The 27,028-nt window shown below is 36.3% G+C and overlaps 1 protein-coding gene across 25 annotated transcripts in view; it reads left to right on the plus strand.

Annotated features, from left to right (window-relative positions):
* DLG1 (discs large MAGUK scaffold protein 1) overlaps positions 1–27,028 on the plus strand; it is a 138,722-nt gene that overhangs the window by 108,723 nt on the left and 2,971 nt on the right. For 6 of the 25 annotated variants that reach the window (XM_051781318.1, XM_051781326.1, XM_051781337.1 and 3 more), the window contains 11 exons: positions 2,907–3,021; positions 8,195–8,371; positions 9,929–9,998; positions 14,786–14,885; positions 18,253–18,294; positions 19,831–19,866; positions 21,377–21,427; positions 22,369–22,470; positions 22,714–22,886; positions 26,414–26,523; positions 26,887–26,978. In XM_051781318.1, coding sequence (XP_051637278.1) covers positions 2,907–3,021; positions 8,195–8,371; positions 9,929–9,998; positions 14,786–14,885; positions 18,253–18,294; positions 19,831–19,866; positions 21,377–21,427; positions 22,369–22,470; positions 22,714–22,886; positions 26,414–26,523; positions 26,887–26,978 — 1,068 coding nt within the window. Of the gene's footprint in view, positions 1–2,906; positions 3,022–8,194; positions 8,372–9,928; positions 9,999–14,785; positions 14,886–15,576; positions 15,611–18,252; positions 18,295–19,830; positions 19,867–21,376; positions 21,428–22,368; positions 22,471–22,713; positions 22,887–26,413; positions 26,524–26,886; positions 26,979–27,028 lie in introns of all 25 variants that reach the window. The other 19 variants (XM_051781322.1, XM_051781334.1, XM_051781342.1 and 16 more) reach the window with 10 other exon arrangements.

A 27,028-nucleotide genomic window follows, 5' to 3' on the forward strand; every position in this document is an offset into this window, starting at 1 on the left:
TGTATGTTTAAATGTGCATTGTATGACTTTGTCACACTTAGCCATGTGGAAGTTTGTTGTGCTGTTCACTGTGATTTAGGGAAACAAATGTGATCAAATTTATCACACACTATGTAGGATTATTATGCATGCATATAAGAGAGAGTGGAATTGTAAAGAAAACAGTTCTCTAGCATTTGGGAGAATCTAGGATGATAAGCTGAAGGAAATAAGAGATTGAAGATACAAAAGACAGCTGATATCCAACTCTTCTTAATAGTAGAGATAAAAATATAACCTCTCCTACACAAATTAGCAGAGCTCTCCCTTTGCTTTGTAATGCCAAAGTTGAACCAACCCTGCTTACTCAACAGGGGACAGGTTTTAATCCCTTGGGTCAAACTGATTGTGCTTTTCTCATGCTCTCAAGAGCCCTGCTGCTGTCTTATTTTCTGTCTCCAGCATTAATTTCAGTACCACTGTATCTAATACTAAGGTTTCTCTTTAAGAAAAACAAAATCCTGTCTACTTTCCATCTCCAAACCCAATGACTTTGAGATTTCTATCAATCCTGTTCTTCCCATCTTCTGTAAGACAAATATAACTCAAATTTTAGCTTGCTCTACATCAAAGGAGCTCACCAGATTCTGTCTACAGTGTTTAAGCTTTTCCTAAGCAAGACATTTCTTGGCACTCCTTCTTTTTGAACATAAAGGCTTCTCAGTCCCAGCCCATTAGTTTCCATTTTTGCTTTATTCATATGGCAAGAGTGTCTATGGTGAAATTCTTCTCCTTCTTACTCCTACAGATGTCCCTGTCACTCATTCAGCTCTTACTTCCCAGAAGTTCTGATGAGAAAAACTAAATTATTACAGGAAATTGCAAGACCAGCAACCTGAGGATGATATATAGGATAAAGTAAAGTTTAGCAATAGTAGGGAATAGCCTCTCTGTTAACTCTTACATCTTACATCAGATGTAAGAGTTAGTTTCCTCCTGCATAGGAGGAAATCTGATTCTTCCAGCAGATGACACATGATAGTTTGTTAACAGAAATTTGCATTTTTTTGCACTAGCTATTGCGAAGAACTGCAGATATTTTCAGCACTGAACAGGCTGTAGCACAAGAAAATACTTGAATTATCTGGTCTTTTCCTGCTTACTTTCCTTTCACACAGGGGCAGAAAAAAATCTTTTATGTCAGAAATCTCTGTTACCATTCTTGTACATTTGGTGTTCAGAGCTTTAATCTTCCAAAACACCCAAGAAACAGGTGAGAAGCTTAAAAGATAATTTCTTGAGTATAAATGAGTAAAATGAGGTGACTTGAGCCAAGGCCATGCAGTACAGTAGCACAGCAGGAGTGGGCTGTTCTCTCACTGCAACTGAGCCCTTCCCCTAAAGGGTGTTACTTTCTAAAAATTGTCATTTTCTCACATTCCTCTTAGGTTACTGTCCTGTTATCTTACATTATTTTGGTATTAGTAATAGCATCAGTAGTGGTGGAAATAATGTTTTCGTTTTCTTGTCAAACAACCTCATCAGTCTAATTTAGTGCTGGTAAAGTATTTGATCTTTATTTGTAAAAAGGCACTTGGTGCTGTTTCAAAAACTAAGATATTATCATAAAAACTACTAACTTTTCTTTTTAAAGGACAAAAGTTAGGGTGATTTAAGAGGCTGTTCATACTGTCATGATCTGGATAGGGTTAATTATAGATGCATCAGATTTGTAGTGACCTAATGAAGTGATATATCAGCAACTGGTTCACCCATTATTCTTCTGTAGCGAATATTTTTTTTCTTCTGTGGTTTGTTGTAAACCCAGTGCTCACTGTGTGATGAGCCTGTGGGGAGAAAGGGCTGCAGAATGTAGTATGATAAAACATCCCTAGTGTTTAGATGACTGTTGAAGGAACCATAGTTTTGAGATTTCTCAAGATTCTTTACTTCAGAGCCCTTTGTGTCAGTGCTGCGTTTCCTGCATGCCCGTGGTGCCCGCAGGGGGTGAGGGTGCAGCGCAGTGCCCGCTCCAGCAGCTGCTCACACACCCTGGCTCTCCCGGTGTTGACTTGTTATAATCTGGCATCACGTGTTCTCCCGGGGAAGGTGGTGGCTGCAGAACGTTTCCTTTGACTAGGAAGGTTTTGCAAGTGGATCTGTTGATCCCGAAGTCCAAACTATTCCGCTGAAGGAAAAACTTACTTGCTCTGAGTTCATATTTTGTGCTGACAGCATGTAAGTACCTCGCTTCAGGAAATGTTTGTCCTGAACAAGCTATTCCTATTTTACTGCCTGCATTTGTAGCTAAAATCAAAATGCATTTAGCTTAGTTTTATTAGTACACAGTACTGCTTAAGAACACAATCCGTTTTTCCAGGATTAACATTGTACATAATTCTGTGGGGGTAGTTTGAATCTCTAATGCCGTTTACAAGTGGATTGAGATTCATGCCAGAATTCTGGAGTTCTTTTTCTTTTCCTGAGCTCCCAGGGGAACATGGTCTTATTTCAGAAGATGTTTTCCATATTTCCCACCTTGTAGTGTTAAATTCTTTATCTAATTCAAATTCAGTAGTTTTAAAGTACAGACACTTTTCATTCCCATTTCTTAACATTTAAAATTTAAAATACATAGTTCTTGGTTATAAACATGTATTTCACATGTATATTCTAAAGTTTTCCTATTGTCATGGGTTAAAAATTATCTGTATCACTTTTTATTTCTATGAAATTGGTAATTATTAGTAGAAATGTTTGTCTTAGGAAAAAAATAGTTACTGTGAATTATAGATTTAACCCACAGAATTTAAAAGTATAATTTTCTTGTGTGTTTACTATGCCTAATCATAATTTTTTCAGGTGTGATTTCAGTTTAATTGCTGAAGTCCAGGGGAAACTAATTGCCATGCCTCTCTTTCTTACAGAATACAGTCGTTTTGAAGCTAAAATCCATGATTTACGGGAACAGATGATGAACAGTAGCATTAGTTCAGGATCAGGATCTTTGCGAACCAGCCAGAAGAGATCCCTATATGTCAGGTAATCATCTTCTTCATGGGATTGCTGCCGTGTTTTTCTGCTTTTCTGTAGACTTAGTATTTCTCTATTTTCATTTTCATACAATTACAAAGTATTGAATTTAACAAGTGGACACTTGCATGCATATATATTAAAGCATAATTTAGGTTGATAAATGTAATATAGCTGAAAAAGTAATAGCCCAGAGAACACTATATGAACTTTGAAGAGTGGTGCTATTATTGCCTTTTTGTCCTGGCTCTGAGAGAGATGATAATCCTTCAGCAGAAACATGCACTTATTCTTTAGGTGAGTGTATGTGAAGCCTTAACAACTTGCTTAGTTCAGTTAGTGTTTTTGTGACAGTAGTCTTCATATTCTGCCTTGTTCAGTACTTGAGTTCAAATTTATAGTCTTCCTTTGCTTAAGGTTTGTCAGATTTCCATCTTATTTCCTTTAGCTTACTTTGGTTGTATTCTCAGCTTGCATAGGAATTGCATTTCTATATCCAATGGCATTTTGTTATGGAATATTTTTCCGTGATAACCAAGAGAGAAAATGCATCAAAGCAAATGAACCGAGTATACCTTGTTAATTTATTCATATCAAGTTAAACATAAAGGGGGCTAAAAGGAGGTGGAAATATAAGAGCATGGAGCACATGAGGAAATAGGTGGTTTCACAGGGAAATTGTGGCAAGGTGCAGCTTATTTATGTGCCACCTCACTCTTACATGAGTTATCATATCCTGATAAAGCATAATGTTTCAAATAGGGAATGTGGGTAAAAGGATTGCATTTTTAAAAATAAATTGATTTTTGAGTTCCTCGTATCAGCTCATCTCTGGATTGAATCAGGGCCAGCAGTAGCCTCTTGGAAGGGGCCAGAATGTTTCAGTAGAGCAGATAAAACCTCAGTAGTTCTGGTACTTGGGTTAGGCTTGGTTTAAAATGTTGTAGCACCTCACTGGTTTACCTGCTAAAATCCCAGGCCCAGGTGCTGTTGACTTTTCCAGTGCAAAGCAGATACTGTTTTGTTCATGGTACATTCCATCTATTGAGCTGTGGGAAAGGAAGCAAGTCCTAAATGAAGCAGTTACCTGAGTAATTGCATCAGTGCTCAGAAAAGTCTTGGTCCTTTGCAATCTATTTCTGAAGGCTTTGAAACAAATGTAATTAATTACTCGCAACGCTTCCATTTATCTTGATTCTAACAAGTAGCTCTTATGTTTTGACCTACTGTTTTAGTAGCTTTGCCTGGATTCTGGTTTTTTGCAGAGATACCTTATTCTTTTTTTTTTTTTAATATATATACTTTTGTCTGCCTTAAATGTTTTGGGCATGAAAATTTAAATCTCTAAAGATAAATGCCTTAAATAGTAGGGGATAAGTGCTTGATATCACAGTTATCTATGTCTTTGAATTTCCACAGGTAGGTGTATATATAGATATTGTGCTGAGATCTTCCTTTCCATAATCCCGAGCTTTATCGCTTTAGCCCTCATCATATAACTAAGCCTGAACAATTCTAAATGCTTTTATTTTGCTTGGTTAGCTATAGCCTGATTAGGTTCTAAACCGCTTATGCTCATGTTCACACATTGGTCTGGTATTTTAAGCCACTGTCAAGCATTTTGTGTTTATGTAGCTTTTATTCCACTGATGGAAGCTATTGAGCTTTTGACTTTGACAGCTACTGCAGAACTTGCAACTCTCCAGGTTGTTGTTGGCAGAGGCTTCATGGGGACTGGTGATTCCTGATCCCAGAAAGGTTTTTGAGACCCGATAATCAGCTTTGTTATAAGTCAGAACAAAAATCTAAAGTGCAAAAGTACTTTTCTACCCCCATCTCTTTACAGAGGGTGCTGCTAGGGCTTCTGAGATCTGCTCTTGTCATCACAGCAAAGGTTGCCAAAGACTGGTAGGCAACTTGGTATGCACAGAATGGGTTCACATCTGTTCTGTCTGGTTTCTCCTGTAATTTTGACCACACTGAAGTAACTTTTATGAATCTTTTCACAGATTGGTAGATACTGACAGAACATGTTAGTTATCCACCTTATTCCTTATTATAAGTCTCTATGGTATAATCATACTGTACTTTTAATTGTACCAATTCAAAGCCAATTTTAGTAACTGGAGCTATCTTTTTTCAGTAATGCTGGGTTTTGGATATGCCTTAAAGGATGCCCGTTAAGTAACAAAATGCTGAATTGAATAGTGAATCCAACAGTAAAATGTTTATAGGCATTCAATCACAATTGCAGAAAACCTATTAAATAAAAGTACTATGAAAATCATCTCTGGTGATGTCTCAAAATCATGGTAACAAATTAGCGAATAAAATCAGATGCATCACTGTATCCCTGTAAACTTGGTATCTTTATGAATAGTCTGCCTGTAAACAGCATTTTTGGGATGTTATGTAATATTAGGGAGAAGGCAATTGTGTTTGCCTGAAAATAAAATTTGAAGTAAAATGGCAGATTTTTCTTCCTAATTGTATGTATATCAAAAAATGATGAATAGCAATCTAGCAAACAATTCTTGGAGGGCAAAGCAAATATAGCAATTTAGCAGCAGCAGCCAATTCTTCATTTTTACATCTAACACTCCCCCTCCCTCAACTAATTCAGGTGTACTGATGTAATGGTCTTCTCTTTTTTTGCTTTATATTTCTTTTGATCTTTGTTCAAAGAGGAGAGAGATTTCTCTCGTATAGTGTTTTTGGTTTTGCATCTGAGCTATATCTATATATATATTCATCTGCAGATTCAAAAAGCACGTGTGAGATGCCTTCATGGCAATTTAATTGGGCATCTCTATGTGATTCTGATATTTCAGACTTGAAGAGACCTCACCAGAGGAAATGTATTTGATGAAACTGCCTTTCATTGTTCAAAAATCATTCTGTGTAACCATCTTATCTAGTTGGAAGAGCACATGTTGATAATAATGTTTTTATCCAAGTGTGCTTCCATTTCACTCCTGTGTATTTTTTCTCGTGCAGTCAACACACATGTTAATGCTGTTAGGTCCTGCTCTCACTGCTTATGTAAGTTTATATTCAGATTAAAAAATAGAAGTTAAAAGTAGTGCTGGTAGAAATCATTGCCTGAACGCTAACAAGAAGTCTCAGGAAATGAATTTCATGATGCATGTAATTAATTCAGTGAAAATGTATACAGCTTGAATCTGCACGGAAAAGTACATAATGGATGATGTGCAATTTATTTTGAGATATGAAATAAGATTTGTCCAGAGTGTCTCTTGAACAAACATGTGCAGACTAAATGTGGAGGAATAACTACTGTGTGTATAATTTTCTTATCTGCAGTATTTTAGTGATTTCAAAGAAAAAAAGGTTGGTTTTTTTTTTAAATAATCAGAATATCTCAACTACATTATGGAATTAAACCAGAAGATGTTAACATGAAGGTTGCATTGTTGAAGGAAGGTGGTATTCCAATCTCAAAGCTATTTCAAAATTGAAAGCCTAAATTTTTTAATAAACTGAAATTAAAGGTATTGCATGTTGAAATATAGGACTCTGTGTATCATGAGAGTAAATATTTTGAAGCCATTTTAAAATTTCTGTCTTGTGCTAGACAATTTAGAAAGTATTTATTAAAACCTTTAATCCTTTAGGAAAAGTTTTTGATACTTTTTATGGCCCAGGAAAGACCTGGTGTCTCAGCTCTGGTTTTGCAATAGATGCTGAAGATGAATTGATCTGACAGAAGATTTTTAATTTTTCTCCTGGAAACAATTTGTCATTGGTTATGAACAAATACAGTTCAAACATAAAGAAATACACTCAGTGCTTTGGAAAGGCAAAATCCACAAGTACATTTTTGGAGCAAACAGGTTATGACTTACTTCAATATTAAAAACCAAGCAGAAATAGTTATGTAAGACCAGTGTTTGGGATGAAGAAACAAGCTGAATTTGGACAAGAAAAATGACACCATTTTAAGTTATCACATTGTAACCTATTGGTACTACTTTGTGATGGGCTTGGTATCAAGTAAGGTGAGATCGGGTATTGTTTAGAAAGTGCGGCACTGACAGACATGACCTGGAAGATGAAATAAAGTTGAGGATTTTTTTGACTGTGTCATATGAGCACACACTTTACATAGATTCATGCATCTTTTTGAAATGAAAAAGAAGAGTCCTTTATAGGGCAGAATCTTAGGAGTAGTAGCCCTTGCAGTTTGCTAAGGGGCTCCTGTCATCATTCATTTCCAGATCCTCACTAAACCCACAGTTGTGCTGGGGGAAGCATGCTGCAGATCTCTTCAGTTCCTCAGGCAACTGGTCCGGATATAAAATGATCCAAGATGGAGAAAAAACATTACTTCTAAATCAGATCAGTTCCATAGTGTGGTGGATCGTGTGCCTTTCCAGACAATTGTGCTTTCATAAGCAAGGAGGGGAACAGGAGTCAGTACAAAGCAGGCGTGACTGTGGGTAGGGTAATAGTGGGCTTGCATAAACCAACCTTGCTGGCAAAGAGAATGTTAATAAAACTGTAGTCACGCAGCTGCTGCTCAGCTATTGCGAGTGCCTATTACTGAAAACAGTCTTACCTTAGGAAAAAGGATGAGACTCTCTTGAAATGGTTGAGAATTTTCCAAAAGAATTCACATAAGGTTCTTTGCCTTTGGGTACTGCGGTAGCAAAGTGGTGATCAGATCACATTTCTAAGTTATTTTTTCCCTGCAAGCAGGATATTGACTTTCATTTTAAAGGCAGTACGTTTTATTTGCTAAAATAATTTCAGTTTATAACTTGATATAGAACAGTGTACGTTACAGAACTTTGACGGTGCTTTATGCTTCAAATACTTGCTTGTCTGTTTATCCTAGGCTGACATGTAGCTTGTTTTTTTGCAAAGTACTTATTGAATTGCAGGAGGTGCCTTCTGTAGACCTTTTGCAAAGCACTAGAGCTGTGCTCTGGATGAAGTTTTTTCTCATTCATTGAAACTTAGAAGTGTGTGTGGGTACTGTACTGTACTATGTATTCTCTCTCTCTCTGTGTATGAGAGTGCATTCAGCCTTCTTATAAGAACCTGTCAGAAGGATGCAATCATTTATGAACAACACAGGCAACTTGCTTCATATTTTGTGCTATTCATACTCTCCTGTTTTTTTTCTTTTTTCTATGTTAAATTTTTCTTTTCAATGTAGGGCTCTTTTTGATTATGACAAGACTAAAGATAGTGGCCTTCCTAGTCAAGGATTGAACTTCAAATTTGGTGATATTCTCCATGTCATTAATGCTTCTGATGATGAATGGTGGCAAGCACGGCAGGTAACTCCAGATGGAGAAAGTGATGAAATTGGAGTTATCCCAAGCAAACGGAGGTATGTCATACTTCATTGACTTTGAGATGTCTGCTGTTAAACATCTGATATGATTAATAAATATATTGCATGTGCTTTTTTTTTTTGTTGTTAATCATAGAATCATAGAATCAGACGGGTTAGAAGGGACCTGTGAGATCATCAAGTCCAACCCTTGATTCACTACCACCATGGTTACTAGACCATGGCACTAAGTGCCACATCCAGTCTCATCTTAAAAACCTCCAGGGATGGAGAATCCACCATCCTGGGCAGTCCATTCCAATGCCTGATTACCCTCTCTGTAAAGAATTTCTTCCTGATATCCAACCTAAACCTCCCTGGCAGAGCTTAAGACCATGCCCTCTTGTCTTGCTGATAGTTGCCTGGGAGAAGAGACCAACCCCCACCTGGCTACAACCTCCTTTCAGGGAGTTGTAGAGAGTGATGAGATCTCCCCTGAGCCTCCTCTTCTCCAGGCTGAACAGCCCCAGCTCCCTCAGCCTCTCCTCATAGGACTTGTGCTCCAGTCCCTTCCCCAACCTTGTTGCTCTTCTCTGGACCTGCTCCAGCACCTCAATGTCCTTCCTGGACTGAGGGGCCCAGAACTGGACACAGTACTCCAGGTGTGGCCTCACTAGCACTGAGTACAGGGGAAGAATCACTTCCTTGGACCTGTTGGCCACACTGTTCCTGATCCAGGCCAGGATGCCATTGGCCTTCTTGGCCACCTGGGCACACTGCTGGCTCCTGTTCAGCTTCCTGTCAGTCCAAACTCCCAGGTCCCTCTCTGCTTGGCTGCTCTCCAGCCACTCTGTGCCCAGCCTGTAGTCCTGCATGGGGTTGTTGTAGCCAAAGTGGAGGACCTGGCACTTGGCCTTGTTGAACCTCATCTCGTTGGAATCAGCCCAACTCTTTGTTGTACCACATCAGCCACTTGTTTGATTTTATTTTTTTTTTAAGTAATCTATAGTGGGATTCTGATTAACTCAATGGGAAGTTTGTTAAAACACTCTTTAGTCCTAGGAGTTGTGTGCTGTTCTCAGTGTAAGCAAGTTGTGGGATTAATAACATTACATGTACTTTTAATAACAGTACACCATTTATGTATGAAAAGGTGCAAAGTGGATATTATTCAAGTTATGACACTATCATGAAGTCTTTCTACCCAGAACATGGAAATCTGGAAGATCATTCTTTGGCAGCCAGAGTCAATGGAGATGAGGTGTATTGTTGGCTACTAGAGACTCAGAGTTTAGGTGCTCTGAATCCTAGTATCTGCTGTTGACTGATAGCTGAGGCCAGTCACTTACTATGTCGTGTTTTCTCTTTGCACCCTCCGGATTTATTGAACATATCTAGCCACAAAATACTCTCACAGACTCGTAATTTGAGAAATAATTCCCTGCTTTTATAATACAGTTTTCCATTAGCAGGCTTCCATTTTCTGAATGTGTCATAAGCAGTAAAAATTGTATATACAAAAGGTACACCAATACACTTATGTTGTAACAAGCAGTAACATGAAGTTCTGGAGTTTTGCTGATTCTACCACTTTTGTGTATGTTTTTGTGGTAGAGTTGAGAAAAAAGAACGAGCCCGTTTAAAGACAGTGAAATTCAATTCCAAAGCAAGAGGAGATAAAGGGGTGAGTTAATGAAGTGCTAATTACATTGTGAGTGGTAACATTTTTCAGTTATTTATGTGTGGAGACTGTTTCAAATTTGAGTGAAAAGACTAAATTCTGTCAAATAGAAATAAAATAATTCTGAGCACCAAAGCAGACTTTTAATGCCAAAACACTGCAAATTGTTTAAAGAATTGGCATAGAAATATATATTCCTATTAATACTGTAATGTAGTAGGAGATGTATATACTAATCAAGTATTGAATAGTGCCATTTCTAATAGCTCTGCAAGTGCTGTTTATAGAGCCATGTAGTACTTGAGTATGGTTTGTACTTCTGGACTCCCTTTATTTGAGAAAGGACTTGCTACCAATTTTCAGGAAAAGTAAAATTCTTTTAATGCATCTAGAAAACAAGGAAGTAAAACTCAACAGGATCCCTCTGATGAACTGAGGCTTTACAAAGTACATGTTGCCCAGACAGCATAAAGTCACTTCTTTGTTATGATTATGGATATAAAAGCTTTAAAGAATTTCATGGAAGGGCACAGGCTAACAAAACTCAACTGCTTTAATCATATAAAATAGCCAGTGTAGATGAAAAATAACCCAATCTGAAAGAAATCCTAGTTTTAATTTTAGTCAGTGCAGTTCACTGCACAATACACTATTCCTGTCCCAGTACGTGTGATGGAAATGAGTGGTGAGAAAGCAATGAGGGTACTTAAGTAGTAATAGGAATGTTTGCAGATAAAATTATAGCAATTTCATAATGGCACAGCAGCCAAATATTTTTATTATTTTGAGGGTGAGGCTTTTTTGCAATGTTTTGGTCGTTCTGAAATTTGAGAAAGAATTTCACAACCTTACAGTTTCTACCAATAGTATATAACTAGTAATTTCAAGACTTACCATATGCATTTTAGATGTAAGAGCCTTCTAAAGTAATAATATATTGTAATTTTTAAAAATCTGAAACATGCTTTAAGCTCCTGAGGGAATATTAAAGCTTCAGTATTTTATCCTGATAGTGTAGGACTTTAAAGTAAAAGACTGTCAAGTCCATATGTACATCCCTCTGCTACATGGCAAAGCTTTCAGTTATTAAAGAATTTTTCCCTTATAAGAATTAATTTAAAAGGAAATTAATAACTCTTGCCACTTTCTGATGCACAATTATGTTACTGCCTTGGAGATTTAGTGGATTATTTGCAGTTTTTTTCTGTTTTGGTGCGATCATATTTTGGTATTGGAGTAAAATGTTATCAACTGACACGGTAATTTGAGTTCGCTTTTTAGAAGTCACATAAAGAAAATGCTTAAATACTTCAGATTCTTTTCATTATATTAAGTAATTTTTCGAATATTACCATGTTCTTTGAAAGGTAATTGCATGGTTTTGTAGTTTGTCTACAAATAAACTGCAAACAGTTAATTAATGACGTGTTTGAAGTAGCATTTTGACAATAGTGGAACGGGTGCACAGTCCCTGTGTACCAGCACAGCACCAAAGATATGCACGGAATACCGAGTGGAAAAGCAACTACGCTTGCCATTGATGTAGAACTGCAGTTCTTTTTCTTTAGTAACATTTCATTTTGCAAACATGCTTACACTGTTCACAATCTTTTGCTTCAGCTGTAAATGTTTTAACATTGGAGTTTCTCCCCTAAGTATTCTTCCTGTATTTGTCACGGTGATAGTTTTCCCAGTAAGTTGTCTGCACCGTACATGTCCTCGTGGACTGTGTCCCTCCCTGTGTCTGTACATGCTAATACTCCATGAACAGGATGAAATACCAATTTTGTACAGTTTTTGAAAATTTCTACATTAAGACCTTGAAGAATAACCCTAGTGATAGCTAACACTAAAATCCACATTCCTTTCATTTTAAGGAAAGCTAAAAAATCTGGAGCAGAAATGGCTACATTTTTTTCTTGTTTTTTCCTTTCATATAGACATTTATCGCATTTCCTGTGCTGCTTCTGGTTTAATATATTCTTGCTTATGATGCCTGTGTATGATTTGCAGTGGGCTTATGAAAAATGTAATGCAATTACTATGCATTTTCAACTAATAAGCAAATCCCTCTAGCTTTTTGTAATCACGGTATCTTTTAAAAACAATCTTTTGGCTAATCTTTTTTTTTTTTTTTTTTGCAAAATCAGTATAATACTTTTATTTTCTCTTTTTTTGGGGGGTAATGGAACTGACTCTGACCATTATACATGCAGTATATAAAATTTAATATTAGCTCAGTAAGACTTAGTGTACAGAAAGTTAAAATAATTATTGTTACGAAATATGTTCAAAACTACAGTGAAGAACCTGATTATGTTTTATGAAGTACAATAAATCAGCCACTCCTTTTATTCTAACTGTACAAATTGCAGAGTCTCACTACCTCAGCTAAACTGCACATTTTAGCTTTGTTACATTCTTTTTACCAAACTGAAGGACTTGCCCAAATGAAACAATTATATAGTTGTGAGACTTCCACTTCTTGAAATTCACATTACAGCATACTGAGCAAAGATCTCCTTTGGATATATTTCTTTGTTGCCCTTTTTCTGTAGATAACATTAAACTCTCTCATTGTGAGAAATCAATTGCAATGACTTGACTTCAGATGGAAAAGGTCAGGAGGACCATAACCTAAAACTTTGCCCATGCCAGCCATGGTTCCTGAAAGCATATGATTGGCTCAAAACTAGATATTTTGTTCATGTGTCAGGTTGGTAATTTACCAATTCTTACAGTGGAACAACTGTTTTAGTTGAACACAGATGCAAGCCAATTAAAGGTTTTATGGATTTCCTCCTTAGCACAGTATTGCTATTTCCAGAGCTCAGTGTCACTGATCATGCTCCCATGGTACCATGTATCTCTTTAATACCTGGTAATTTTAAGTAATGTTTCTTAAAAAATTGGTAATGCAAACATCACTGGATGTTTCAGTATCTGTTGTTGCCAAGCAGATGTTGTCTCTATTAAAGCAGATGGCCAGAAGGGTTGTTAGTCCTGTAGCAGGATGCAACTTTTGTGTTGTACTATAGGCATTCTCTTTTGGAAGGTCGAGTGCTAGTTTTGCAATTGTAGCAAAGAAGGTGGCCTACCACTGGAAAAAACTTTGTCCTGTTTGACCCCTAGTTGTGACTGTTTTATTCCATGCTTAATGCTGGTTGGAAAGATGATATACCTTTTTGCAGCTGTATCGCATATAACAGAGGAAGATGAGCTTACACTTGCTGAAGAGAGAGAAACAATCACTTGAAAGTTAACATGCTTCAAATTTTAGAAATAGCTGTCAATAGAGTCTTAAATGTATGAATTTTTTTTATAGTAGCTTTTAAAAAATATGTCTGTGGCACTTCTATTACTTTCTGCTGCACACAGGCTCTGCTTAGCTTAGCTTAGAAATAAGCAGTCCCCCTGCAGTACAGGGTCTCAGAACCAAGTTGGATGCTTTCCTACTTTTGCTGTCCTTCCCGTGGCAGTTTCTGCAAACCAAATGACAAAAACATGACAAATTTCATATCTTGGCAAAATTGGTCAGATGATTCATGTATGCCTAAAGATGAAAAGAAATTTCAGCTGGCTTTAAGCTATCTGTGTTAGCTCTAGGTCTGGGCATAATCACAATAAAAACATGACTGATTTATTTATACATTAAGTCTCTTTATTGACTTGGAACAGCAAATTAAAGATGCTGTAGTCACATAATGTCTTCAGCAGAAGATAAGACTAAATTCTATGTTAATTATACCTGTAGACATACCTATAAATGAATGAAAACACATCAGTGCTCTCTATCACTTGGACAGGAGCACAGTAATAGTTTATATTCACATGGGTGTATATGTCTATGTAGGTAACTCTAAGATTGTTTGCAGCCGCTGAGATGCAGAAATTCTTCAGCAACATGAGCAATTAAATGTTGAAAGTTGCTGAACGTGATCCTTGATATACAGAGGTTTTCACATGGTGGTTATAAAGTCACCCTTGAAAAACATAATTGCCACAATAAACAATTGAAATTAGTTTGTCTCTTTTGAAAGATATTGGAATGCAGAATAGAGTGAAGTAATTACTTTCAGTGAACTTGCAATGGATTGCAATTATGAAACATTGAAACAAATACAGGTTTGGGGTTTGTTTTTTTAATTATTTGGGTATTTTAGCTGGACACATTCCTTTTCTCTTTTTTTCCTATTTCACTGTTACTTAGTTTTATTGTAAGAGCAGTTGGGACAACGCAGCTTTTAACTAACATTTTTCTTTATGAGCTGTTATTTAGCAGTTGTCAACAAAGTATTTACAGTTTTGCCTTTGCAAATGGGTAACACTGGCAAACACTTCTGGCGTGCTGTTATATCAGCTGTTTGCAAAAGCATGTGTGAAGCCTCAGCTTTTTTTTTTTTTTTAAATTGTAACACCTATATGAGATAATATTAGTGATTTAATTGACTTTGAGTCATGGTTTGGCCATCTTACAGCAGCCTTGTTTTTTAGGTTTTTTTACACCCCTAGCAAACCTAAATTTGTGAAATACAGGTCAGGCTGCATAGAATGACCCAGCCTGAACTAACCCTACAGTTATTTCAGTACTAAGCATGTGAAATACAGAGGGTATGAGCAAAGTCGTGATCCTGATCTCTGTTTCTCATGAGCTGAGGAGATAGTGTTAAACTGAAACATGCACTGCATAATGTGGTTGTAGGAGTCAGCTTCCGCAAAGCTGCTGGTCTGGGCCTTTGTTCACACAGACATTAGACATCCTTTGTTTTGCCCCTCCTTCTCTTCTTCAGCAGTCATTCAATGACAAGCGTAAAAAGAACCTCTTTTCCCGAAAATTTCCCTTCTACAAGAACAAGGACCAGAGTGAGCAGGAAACCAGTGATATTGACCGTAAGTATGTGGCATTCGATGGAGAGCGAAGCACAGTAGAAGGGCCTGCTAGATTGCAGTAGGGTGTTACCATGGAGACAGTTTCATGAGCTGCAACAGGCTAAGGAGCTTGCAGTGCCAATGGCAAACCAATCTACAAAATCAATGCAAATGTTTGTTTGCTGTTAAAATAAAATTTAACACAAGAGCATCTCAGTTTAAAATAAATTGGGCAATACTGTTGAATAACTGGAGGGGTTAACTGCCTTCCAGTGCTGTCAGTGATGCATCCTTGTTTCTAACTTAGAGGAGAAGGCACAGCAGTGATGAAAGTACAATGGAGCTTGCCAGCTTCTCAGATCAGTCCCTTTAGACTGGTTCTTCAAAGTCGTTAATTCTAATTTGATTTTTCCTAATGATGAGAGGTTACTTTGATTTTCATTGTTGTTGCTATCACAAAAAAAGAAGTCTTCTCAAAAAGCAGTTGGATAAATTTGCTAATTCAGACCAGGTTCAAAACAAACTCTGTTCTCTGCCATTTGCATTACTGATTACACTTCATGTGCCAGTCAGGTCAAATCCTATAGACTTATTTTTCCCTGTGATGTTCTGGGAACTGTCTCCTGTCGTAGCGCCAATTTTATATATTACTGACAATTATTTTCTTTGTGATTGTCTTTTTATTGCTTGCCCTCTGGGGACTACTCTGCAGGAGGTCCCTGACGACATGGGATCAAAAGGCCTGAGTAAGTGATCAAAATACTCCCAAGTTATTTTAACCTCCATCTGAAAAGTTACTACTTTTTTTTGACAGATCTCTTTGAGACTGGTGCTCTACTGGCATAAGGAGGTTGGCTCTAAAAATGGTTCATTAGCTTTTCCTAGTTAATCTTCTGGGGGTTTTTGCTTTCAGGAACATGTAAAAGTTCATGTGACTATCATGTTAGATTATTTTGTTTTTCAGAGGCTTGTCAGTGCTTACGTGTTTGTCCTTAACAGTACTGTGGTTTTAAATTTGGTGATTGTTTTTTAATGTCACTTCTATCTTATCTCTGTATTTTAATTTATTTAAAAATAACCTTATGGCTTTTTACTGTAATAGTACAACCATTGCTGTCATACTTTAACTAGTTACAGTTTCACTCCTCTCTCCAGGTGACTGATGTTTACAGCTACTTAAAGCAAGCAAAACCTTTCCTTAACAAATGCAGTGAGAGTTTTTCTGGCTGACTGGAACGTTTATGGTGCTTTTAGACCAGGTGGAGGGGTATCTAATAGAGGAGACACATAAGCATTTGTTGTATTTCTATTTGAATACAGTAAGATTCAAAAGTTGCCGAATACTCTTAACAGATCCGTTTGGGTACAAACACCCCACCGCTAAATGCACTAAAATGACAAGTGAATAAAGTCAAGGCCTTGTTTTCATCGCAGATATTAAACACATACACTGTTAGGTGTTTATGCAATAGTCCCTAAAGAGATGTGACTAGAGATTTTCAAAGGTAACATTTCTTCCCAGGGCACAACTCTTAGGCACCATGTTCATGAAATTGCATATAAGACTCAGTGTACTTCTGTACCTGGCCTCAGTCATGAAATAAAAATTCCAGTAGCTGTAACATTAATTTTTCATTTCTGAAATGGCTACTTTGAATGGAATTCTTCATCTAGAACAGAAGACCTTAGCAACCTTTATGGTCTTATGGCTAAGATTAGAAGATCATAAGCAGCCTTTATGATCTAATAATCATACCTATTTTGAACTATATAATATGATCCAGAGATATCTCTAGGTGATTCTGTCATATAAACAACTGGCCTCTAGTCTGTTTTTCAGCACAGACTTTTTGAAACTGCCTTACCATGTTTAATACAAGTTGTGTTACTTGGGCTCTGCAGGACTGTTGTTCTTGCTGGCGTTTCAGGATTTACATCTTCACCAGTTGAGCCCATAGAATATCACACCACTTGTATTCTCAATTGTCAATGTCTCCCTCTCACATTCTACCAGGGGGCTTATAAACATCACAATTTGCCTCTTCCATGCCAGTGTGGACATAGTTTTTCCAAGACTGGAAAGTGAAATGGAGTAGATCCAAATTTCTGATACTTGCAAACATTAGGAAGCATTTATCTGTTTTTCCTGCACAGAAGTGAAATGAGGAGCTCAGTCTAGCCAGAGATTTGTGAATTTAAAATATTAGTTCACTTAATTTTTAGTTCACTTAGTTTATTAAAAAAAAAAATTGAAACAGTTAATTAGTTTACATATGATTAAGTTTTTTAATGTTTATTAATCAGTAGAAGCATACTTGCTTCATTAATGTGTTCTTACCTCTAGAGTCCCCTTGCTTCCTTCTCTTCAATCTTCTAGGGGAGGAACTGCACTGAATTTAATGTATTACAAAGGCTGCTCATGACAATAAGTATTAGTGCATGCACAGAGTCAGGTACATAATTTCAAATTAATTGCATTTAATTTGTGTAGTTCAAACACAAATTTTTTTATACAGTGTTAAACTGTGAAAATTAGTGTTTTTCATTGCAAATAGACACATTCATTGGATGGCATGAAAATGGATTTTTTCAGTCAAGTTCAGCAATACTGAAGTTGATACTTGTTCACTACATTTGTAGAATTTTCAGGTAACAACAGACTGTATACCTGAAACTCTTCAATTGCATTAATTTTATCATAAATATATTTAACAGTTACATACACAAAAAAAGTAAATGTAAACACCTTGTAGCAAAGTATTTTGATTACTATGCAAAGGGCATGAAATGAATATAGATATAATAAAAAGGCATGAAGTGAATATAGATAGCCCTTCATCAAAGGGAAGAGCTTTGAAAGCTAAAGCATTACTGGGGAACAAAATAAAATCTTAATTGCACTTCAAGTAAACTCTTTAACAGACCATAGGAAAGTGTCAATTACTGAATGTGCAACGCTGTATTTCCTATCACACAGTCCAGTATCTTCTGCTGCAAGACTCTCAATGTAATCAATAAATTGCCTGGATAAAAGTTGAAATGCATAATCCCACAGTTTTTGCACAACAAAATTCATCCTGAAGTGAAAACCTAAAAATTGCAGGGTTACATGTGAACTGTGAATTAGTGTACTTTTCGTAATCTTATTTTGATGTGCTATTTAATGTTTTTCTTTTTATTAACATCAATTCCTTTCATATGAAATTACGCTTGATCCTGAGAGCTATGAGAAGTACCTTAAAACTTTTATATGCAGTATGTATTGATTTCAGCATTTTGATATCAGTATTGTCTTTCATCTGGATTATTTTGTGTCGATTTTCTTTCTGTTTGACTCATGCCATTAGTGTACGTTCCTTATTTTTTTTCCATTGTGTTGCAATTTCAGAGCATGTAACCTCTAATGCCAGCGATAGTGAAAGTAGTTACCGTAAGTGTTTTTAAGTTCTTTGTTTATTTAGAACCTTTGTTTTGTAGCTCTTTCTTTGGTTTGGTTTGTCTGTCTCTTCTGGGTAATTACATGTTAAATAGAACTTCCCAGTCACCTTCAAGTGAAATCCATATTCGTGTGTTTGGTGGAGTACTGCAAATTGTGCTATGTCTTTGGTTTTAAAAAATTGACTAGAATCATTGCAAACCTCCTTTATGGGTATTTTTATTTTGGTCAATGATTTTCTTAGTTCAGCTTAATTTGAATCTATTCCTGGGGTTTTTTTAATTATACAAGATAGCTAGACCTATTAAATCCCAAATGTAAATTTAATGCTGCCAAATATAATTACATGTAGTTGAACCTTAATACTGGAGGTGTAATTAAACCATGTAATCTGTTAAATATTGCCATATTTACATTTTTTCATAACTGATACTCAGATTTAATATGTATATACTTTAATGAAAGTACAGATAAGCAAACATGTATTTACCCTTGCTTTCAGCTCATTTATTTTGTCAAGTGTGGGTGCTTAGTATGAATTGTCTTCAAAGCATACGACACACATTCAGTGCTGAGTCAGTTATGATAAATCAACATGCTAGTTCTCTCTCTGAAGACATGATATCTTTTAAATAACACACTCAGTTAGCTTTTTCTACTGGCATAAGCTACAGTACTATTTACTGTTACCCAGGCTTCAGTAGTCTGAAGTGGGTAATGTGCTTTACTGTGCTTTAAAATGTCTTAAACCAGAGCAAGAACTTCAATCCCACTGTTCATTTCCAGTGAACAGCTCCTCACTAAAGTTGCAGTCCAGACCAGGACCCCAAGATAGAGCAGAGCAGGAAGATAGCAAAGTTGGGGATTTGAAGAGGAACATGAGAAGAAGGAACAGTAGAAGTCACGCAGTGTGACCTTGAGTGGCTCACTGATCAGCTCTGGGCTACCTGCTCACTGTATAATGGCCACTTCAGAAACAGATATCATTTATGTTAGGATAATAAGGATGGTGGTTCATTAACAGATATATTTGTTTGGAAGCTGTAGGTCTTTTCAGAGGTGATGATCCACACGTTTTCTTCCAGATGATCACACTTAAGGAGAGAATTTATGTCTGTATGCAAAATGCTCATGGTGCTGTAGACTGTAATTGAAAAGAAACCAGTTGAGGGAGGCATCTGTGTTCCCTGAGAATAACACAGAAAATAACAAAATTGAGCATGTATGGGAGTTGCCTTAGACAAACTTAGAAATTTTAACCATTTTTAATGACACGCCATTAAAACCATCTAACTGTGACTGTTCATAAACTTGCTGCTTCCCCCACTTCCAAGGTTTTTCTGAGGGCTTGCTTTATTTACGTTTAAAACTCATTATTGGTACCACTAGTTAGTTTTTTACTCTGTTGTTACTTGAGAAGCCATGATTTTATTATGAATGTCATGGATTTGCTTATCTGAATGTGTAATTCTGAGCACTTTTTATTAAAATATTCTTTTAATTTCTTCTTACTGCTGTCTAATATGAAAGTTATCTTGATTACAGATGAGTACGGTTGTTCAAAAGGTTCATTCTATTAATATTCATTTTTCCAAAATATTGAAAAACAGTGACAATATATACTTTTTGCCCTCAATTAGGGGATGCTTTTTACTTGTTACTTTCTCTTTAGTACTTTGCTTAACTAATTTTTGACCTTATAACAATGTGACTTCTCAAAATAAGTATCTAATTATATGTGAGCTGGATCTTTTTATGGATGAGTTGATAGTTGATGATTCCCTATTCCTCTCCCTAGCCTAAATGGGGTTCTGAAAGTATATACTGTCCTTCTAAAGTCCATTTGCATGAGTAGCTTTTTGCAATATTATAATTCACAGGTTGCATGTTTTTGTGTCTGTCTTATGGTATTCCTCACTTGCAACAATTTAGGAAATTAAAATGTTTATTCCTGTATAGCTGGAGGACAGTTTGAATGCCAATCTATTAAAAAATAAGAGAAATATTTCTGTTAATGAAATTGTAAAATTTAGATGTAAAATATCAGTGGTATTTGCTATGAAACAGAGAATAGATATATAAAAGCAGTATATAAATTTATAAAAGCCTTCATCTGCCATCTGTTTCTATACAACTGTGGTGTAGCATTGGTATGTTCCTTTGCCTGTTGTAAGTGGCTTTTGAACACCAAAGAATGTTCCAAAATTACCCAAGGGAGTTATTGAAGGACTGTATTTTCTTCAAAGTAATGTCATATAATTTGAGTTTCTGTCTTCAGAATTATAAATTTTCTACTGTCATGGAGTTAATTTTTAGTTAGAAATTTTACTCAGATATATAATGTTAGACTAGAAATAATCTTGTAGAGAGATGGCAATTGAGGTGTATTTCAGATGCTTTCACTAACATTTAAAAAGCTGTTGAAGTTCAAGATTCAGTTATTTTAGTTTCATTCACTGCTATTGTGCTTCCTGGGGCTGAGAACAACCCAAAGCATTCTTTGTTTTCAGCTTTGTCTTTAAATTGATAAAGTAATAGTTATTTAGTATATACAATCCTATTTTTTTGGTAGAATTAGAGTGTTTGAAGATGTTTATATAAATGCCAGTTCATGATAAAGTTAATGGCAGATCACACATAGGCACACATGTTTGTCAGCCCTGTATAAATATGAAAAAGTGTTTTTGTAAATGCTGGCTTCAGAGTATGGAGAAAGTCCGTGATGTGGGTGGCATTGCCTCTAGCAGTGAATGACAGCATGCATGCATTGCATCCAGGGACACGTGGGTAAGAGCATTTCAGGAATGCTTTAAAAGTCTTCTTGTGCTCGATGTCAGTTTGACATGCTAATGCACACCAGGAAATTATTTATACTGTATGTGTCTTATGCTTTAAAGTTTGGTGTTTGGCTTCTCTTTGTGATTTTTATAATCCATCGCTCTTGAAAGATGTCCTTCATCAGTATCATTGTAATTGCTGAGGAATGTCTGCATCGTTATAGTCCATCAAATGGCTTAATCTAATTATATTGGTTTAGAAAAAAATACATAGATATGTCTTTGCATTTACATTTTAGGTGGCCAAGAGGAATATGTCTTGTCATATGAACCAGTCAATCAACAAGAAGGTTTGTAGATCTTGCTCAGTATAAAATAAATATAATCTGAATGGTCAGAATGCTTCATGTGCCCTTATGTACTAAGCACCAGGATAAACTTTTGAACTTGTTACCATTACTCAAATGAATAAATCATAAAGGCATAAATTATTAAATAAAATCGCTAAATTATTTAGTGCAAAATCCAAAGGTGTGCTACTTAAATAATTTCTTGTGTGGTTTACATTGCAGAAGGAAAATATGGTATGTTTAACAGTTTTGTCAGTGTGAACCTCAGAAATGATAGTTTTCTGTTTCATATTGCTTTAGCATTCTCGCTCTTTCTGCCACAGCAAAAAGTGTGTGAATAAATCATTTGTCTATTTCTTACAGTATAATTAGATATATTCTGTTTAAGCTTAATTTTCAACCGAAAGCCCTTTATAAGTTTATAAAAAATTAAGCTATTTTTAAAAGATACTGCACTTAATTTTATAAGGGTGTTAATAGTTACAAAAACTACATAAAGTTGAGTAGTTTTATGTATGTGTGTTTAATTGTGGTCTCAGAGGAAAAGAAGCTTCTCCCAATACAGACATAGAATTGCATGAACTCTGCTGCTGCTTAGGTACCTCTTTGAATTGAAGAGATTTTCAAACTTCCCCATTTTACTTTTTCCATTATAATGTGGGATGTTACTTTGTAAAAGTTTTTTTTTTCCCAAAGATTTCATAATTTAGGACTCATCTTGAGTCACCAAGGTTGGTGATTTGAGAGTGAAGGTCTAACACCTTACTGTGACTGTGGTATTAATTGATTTACATTCTTCAACATGTTTTTATTCTCTTTAAGAATACATGTTCTTTTAGGTATTAAAACCATTGCTATGTGATAGAGCTTATTTTGCTGAACTCTTAAAAGTTAGCAATCATACTGAAATGTAACTGCTGTTATTCCTTTATGTTTAATAGTCAGTTACACTCGACCTGTGATTGTTTTGGGACCCATGAAAGACAGAATAAATGATGACCTGATCTCAGAATTTCCAGACAAATTTGGCTCATGTGTTCCACGTAAGTCTCAGCAAATACTAAAGCAATTCTAAATTATAGTTTTCTATTAATTTTTTTAATAAACGTACTGTTGAGTTTAAAAAAAGTTAACATATTGTCTAAACTTTATAGACCAGTCTTAATAGTCAGTCTCTTTTCTTGTGAAAATTTTGCAGTATAAATGGGAGACTATTTTTGGATATTGTAGGGAAGAAAGTCACTGTTTTTTGTTTTGCTTTAAAAACTACTGGTTTATATTTAAAGATACTACTAGACCAAAACGAGATTATGAGGTGGATGGACGTGATTACCATTTTGTCACTTCTCGAGAGCAAATGGAGAAGGATATTCAGGATCACAAATTCATTGAAGCTGGCCAGTACAATAATCATCTTTATGGAACAAGTGTCCAATCAGTGCGAGAAGTAGCAGAAAAGGTAAATCAGTGCCAGTTACTTTCATTTACTGAGGTGATTATCTGCCTGTGCTGACAGGGAAAAAGAGAAGAATGGCAAGAAGCTATTAGGAACCCTCTGACTTTAAAAGGAATTTATGTAAAACCAGAAACAAAGCACATTGTCACAGATGCATTTAGAGAAATAATGAAGCTTTGGAATAATAAAAGCATTATGATTAAATTATGAGAAAAGAGCTCCCATAGTTTGTGCTCTCTTATTTAAAGAGAATATAGAAGAAATAATTGGAATTATGGGCTAATTAGCTCATATACATAGATCATTAACTCATTAAGAATAGTGGTGGTAGTTAATTAATATGATGATCCATTTGATATAGACTCATGTAGAAGAAAACTTGTAAAAATATTATTCTTTGTGCCCTTCATGGATTTAACTGATAAAGGGAAAAGAGTAAATGTATTTAAACCAAATTTTAAAAAGACTTCTTCCGTAACTACCACTACATTTTGGAGATCAGCCTTGCTGTTTTTATACTGAACAGATTTGAGTTAACTATTTCTTGCAAAATCTAATTATTTCTAAATTCAAACTGAAGTTAACTTGATCTCTGAAAAAAAAGTGGGAAGAAGGAAGCATATTTCTGAGAGCAAGGTGCTAGTTTTAAAGAAACTTCTTTGGTGAAAATTTTTTGCAAATGTTCCATGTTAAGTTGATGAGTGTTGTTCTACTGCTTACAAAATACAGTGCATTTACAGTAGACAATGTTGTCTGATCTCTGTGGGAGAAGAAACAGTTATTTTCTAGGTGGGAACTCACAAGCGTGAGCAGTGTCAGTGTGGACATGCAGAGGGTAAGTGTGGTTGTCCCGTGTGACACAGGGGTGTAGTCAGTCCTCTGGAAAACTGTGTAGACCATTTTGACTAAATGGGTGAGTATTGTTGTTTCTGGCCATCGAATTTAGTGGAAGCAAAACCAGGGTGAACATTGTGAGATTCTGTGGGTCGTGTGATGTTTTCTTCTGCTGCCTTTCTCACCATATGGAGTGGAACCTGGCCCTGTGGCAAACAGCAAGAAAAGGAAAGGAGATAATACTAATTACAAAATTGTTCAAGTGAATGAACAGTACTTTGTAAGGGAGGCTGAATGAAGCTGTGAAACTATCCTATGTGGTTAAATGATGAAGCTATTTATTGAACAGTTTAAACATTATAAATCTGTTGGCAGTTTCTTCACCTGGCACAGATAGAAACCTTCAGTTCCATCCTAGACCTGAAACTGGCTGTGTTCTCTTGCCCATATGTTGGGGTAGTAACATACACAGTGATTGTGAATCTTCTATAAATGGACATGAAGAGCAAAGCACTACCAGATGTCTCTATCTATTAAATCTCTTGCACAGGCTCCATGGGACTTTGGGTAGATGCAGCATTTTCTCAGTTGCAGCTAACATAATTTTTCTGAGAAACAATGGCCTGTCCTTCAGAAATGAACTTCAAAATTGTGACAGGGCTGCAAACTGGTCAGTTTGGGGTAACTCCCCTCCTTGTTTTCTTCTTCATCTCACTGAAGAGATGAGTCTTTTCAGTGGGTCTTATTACTTGGATACAAAAGATGATTTCCAAGTTTTCTATGATGAATTTAGGAGAAGCGACTGCTACTACCCCAAAAGTACCAAAAATAGTATTCTTCCAATAGCTTTCAGTTGTGTTCATTTGCTCATGCTTCCAGCTGATCCCTGTTTCTCTCATTTCCTTACCTACAATGGACACAGCTAAAGATACGTTTTGATGTCATTGTTCAGTTACTGTAAAAGGCACTGGGTGCTGTGCTTCTCAATCAGATGCAATGTAAGTAAGGAACTAAAAAATATGTAAAATACTGTTCTAAATGCACTCTGCAAAGAGCAAAATAACATCCTTGGATGAAAACATGATAATTGTATCATGAAGTACTTGCATTTCTTTTCCTTGTCTTTCAAATCTTCACTTGAAAGGAATTTTCATATCCTCTTTTCTTTGGAATCACTATCAGCTTGCAAATCTCTGTGTTTTGAGGTCACTGTTAATGCACATTCATTATTGATTTGAAATAAACTGTCACAGTTATGTTCCATAAGGTCCATCCCAGGTGCTGTGCTGGCTATCTAGCCCTCCACCCTTTGCTCAAAATCCTTTGGCACTTGGCAAAAGTTGTTGGACCAAACACAGCAAATAGTGTTTTATTCCAAAAATAAAAAAGGACCAGGTAATGCTCTTAATTCTCAATTCCCAGAGCATGGGCCATATTTAAACAAGTGGACAGATCAGCATGTGTAGTAAAATACTCTGCTAGTACATACAAACACCTTTTTTAAATGTTACCAGTCAGCATCCAGACCCATGGAGTGGATCTGGGAAACAGCCATCATCAGTTGAAAGCAAACAGACATAGGTGTTGTTCATGTGGGCAGAACACTTCTCTTTAAGAATTCCTGAAATAAAATTCTAGTTTTATTGTGCAAGAGAGCAAATGTAAATGATCAGTGATCTCTTCTGCCAAGAATCAGAAGTGTGTCAGTCATTTCAGGCTGCAGTCACTTCCTTGTTTTTCAGTGTACCCTTCAGGAGTGATCTTGCAGGAGTTCAGGATTGGTGTTGTATGATATGAGTCACCTTTGGTTATGTCCTGGCTCACAGAATTCTGCTATTCACATTAGTCTCCTGCTAAAGAAAAAACTTTTATTAATTCAGTCACCTGACAGTGTTTTTCTGTTCCTCTTCCTCTATACCTTTCTAAAGTGGTGTTATGCCAAAGTAATCCTGTGCTACTCAGAAAGGAAGGAAATAAAAATGTGTGAGGTAGAAATGAATGTATCCGAAATGAAAGGAGCTGAGGAATGGGAAGAGCCTTTGAGATGAGATATCCCAGAGAGCTGGAAAATTATAGTGGGAGAATAGTGGGCGAGAGGAAAGCAGCCTTAACATTGTGTTCCAGCTGCCCAAGGAGCTGTATGAATCAGCCCAAATAAATGGCATTCACCATCTGTGATGTGGTATTCTGTTTGTGGTACCTGGGGGAGGAGAGGGCTTGATTGCAGTTCCATCCAAGGTTCTATGGTGGCACATTTCCTCCCCATCAGGGGTGGTTATTCCCTCAGGTATGCCAGTTAAGTCATCTGGCTCCTCTCTGAACTGCATCTGTGATATGGCCACCTCCCTGAAACATCCTCAAATTATTACCAAAAAAAAAGAAAACAAAGAACTTTTGTGCTGCCCTTGAAGTCCAGCTGTTCCACTCTATGATTCTGCTTTGCTGGTTGGGCACAACCTCTGATGGAGAGAGGAAGGAAGAAAGAAGGGTCACGAACATATCAAATGATGTGTGATCCCACAGAGGAGCATTGTGGGACCTTGTGCTAAAGTGGTGAAATCACAGTATCATTGATGCAAATGCTCTAATTTTGTTGGCTTCGGTGGACATGTGTTTCCTCTTTTGAATTATTACGTTGTGCTGCCTGTGACTTAAACTTTGCTTAGTTCCATTTTCCTTTTTCTTTCACTTTTTAGGGTAAACATTGCATTCTCGATGTTTCTGGTAATGCGATCAAAAGGTTGCAGATTGCCCAGCTGTACCCAATCTCCATTTTTATTAAACCCAAAACAGTGGAAAATATCATGTGAGTAAAAGTAAAGTACCTCAGGCTAAATTGTTTGAGGCTGTAGTTCTGTTTGAGAAGCCAACTGCGAGTTATATGCTGATAATTGTAATATCTGCATTTTAAATGATATTCAATTTCCTGTGTTTAATTTTTAGTGTCTGAAGGTGGAGTTTCTAATCCAAACTGAAGTGCTTGAGAACCAGTGTCATTGTGTTAAATTCCATAGTGCCAGAACAGCTCATTTCCACTACAGTCTTCACTTAGGTGTTAGAGTTAACCCTCCTATTAGGGTTAATACTCAGACAGTGGTTTAAAACTTTATTTCTAAAGACTCCAGGTATTTTATAGTAATTTAAGAATACATAATGTTTTCAATTTCAGGGAAATGAATAAACGCTTAATGGAAGAGCAAGCCAGGAAGACATTTGAGAGAGCTATGAAACTGGAGCAAGAATTTACTGAACACTTCACAGGTGTGTTTTGCTTGTGAATGTTCCCTTGCCAGAGTTGAAATTTTGTTGCT

Source organism: Manacus candei, unplaced genomic scaffold, assembly GCF_025592945.1.
Source record: "Manacus candei isolate 608988 ecotype Guabito, Panama unplaced genomic scaffold, ASM2559294v1 h1tg000015l, whole genome shotgun sequence".
NCBI classification, from domain to species: Eukaryota; Metazoa; Chordata; class Aves; order Passeriformes; family Pipridae; genus Manacus; species Manacus candei.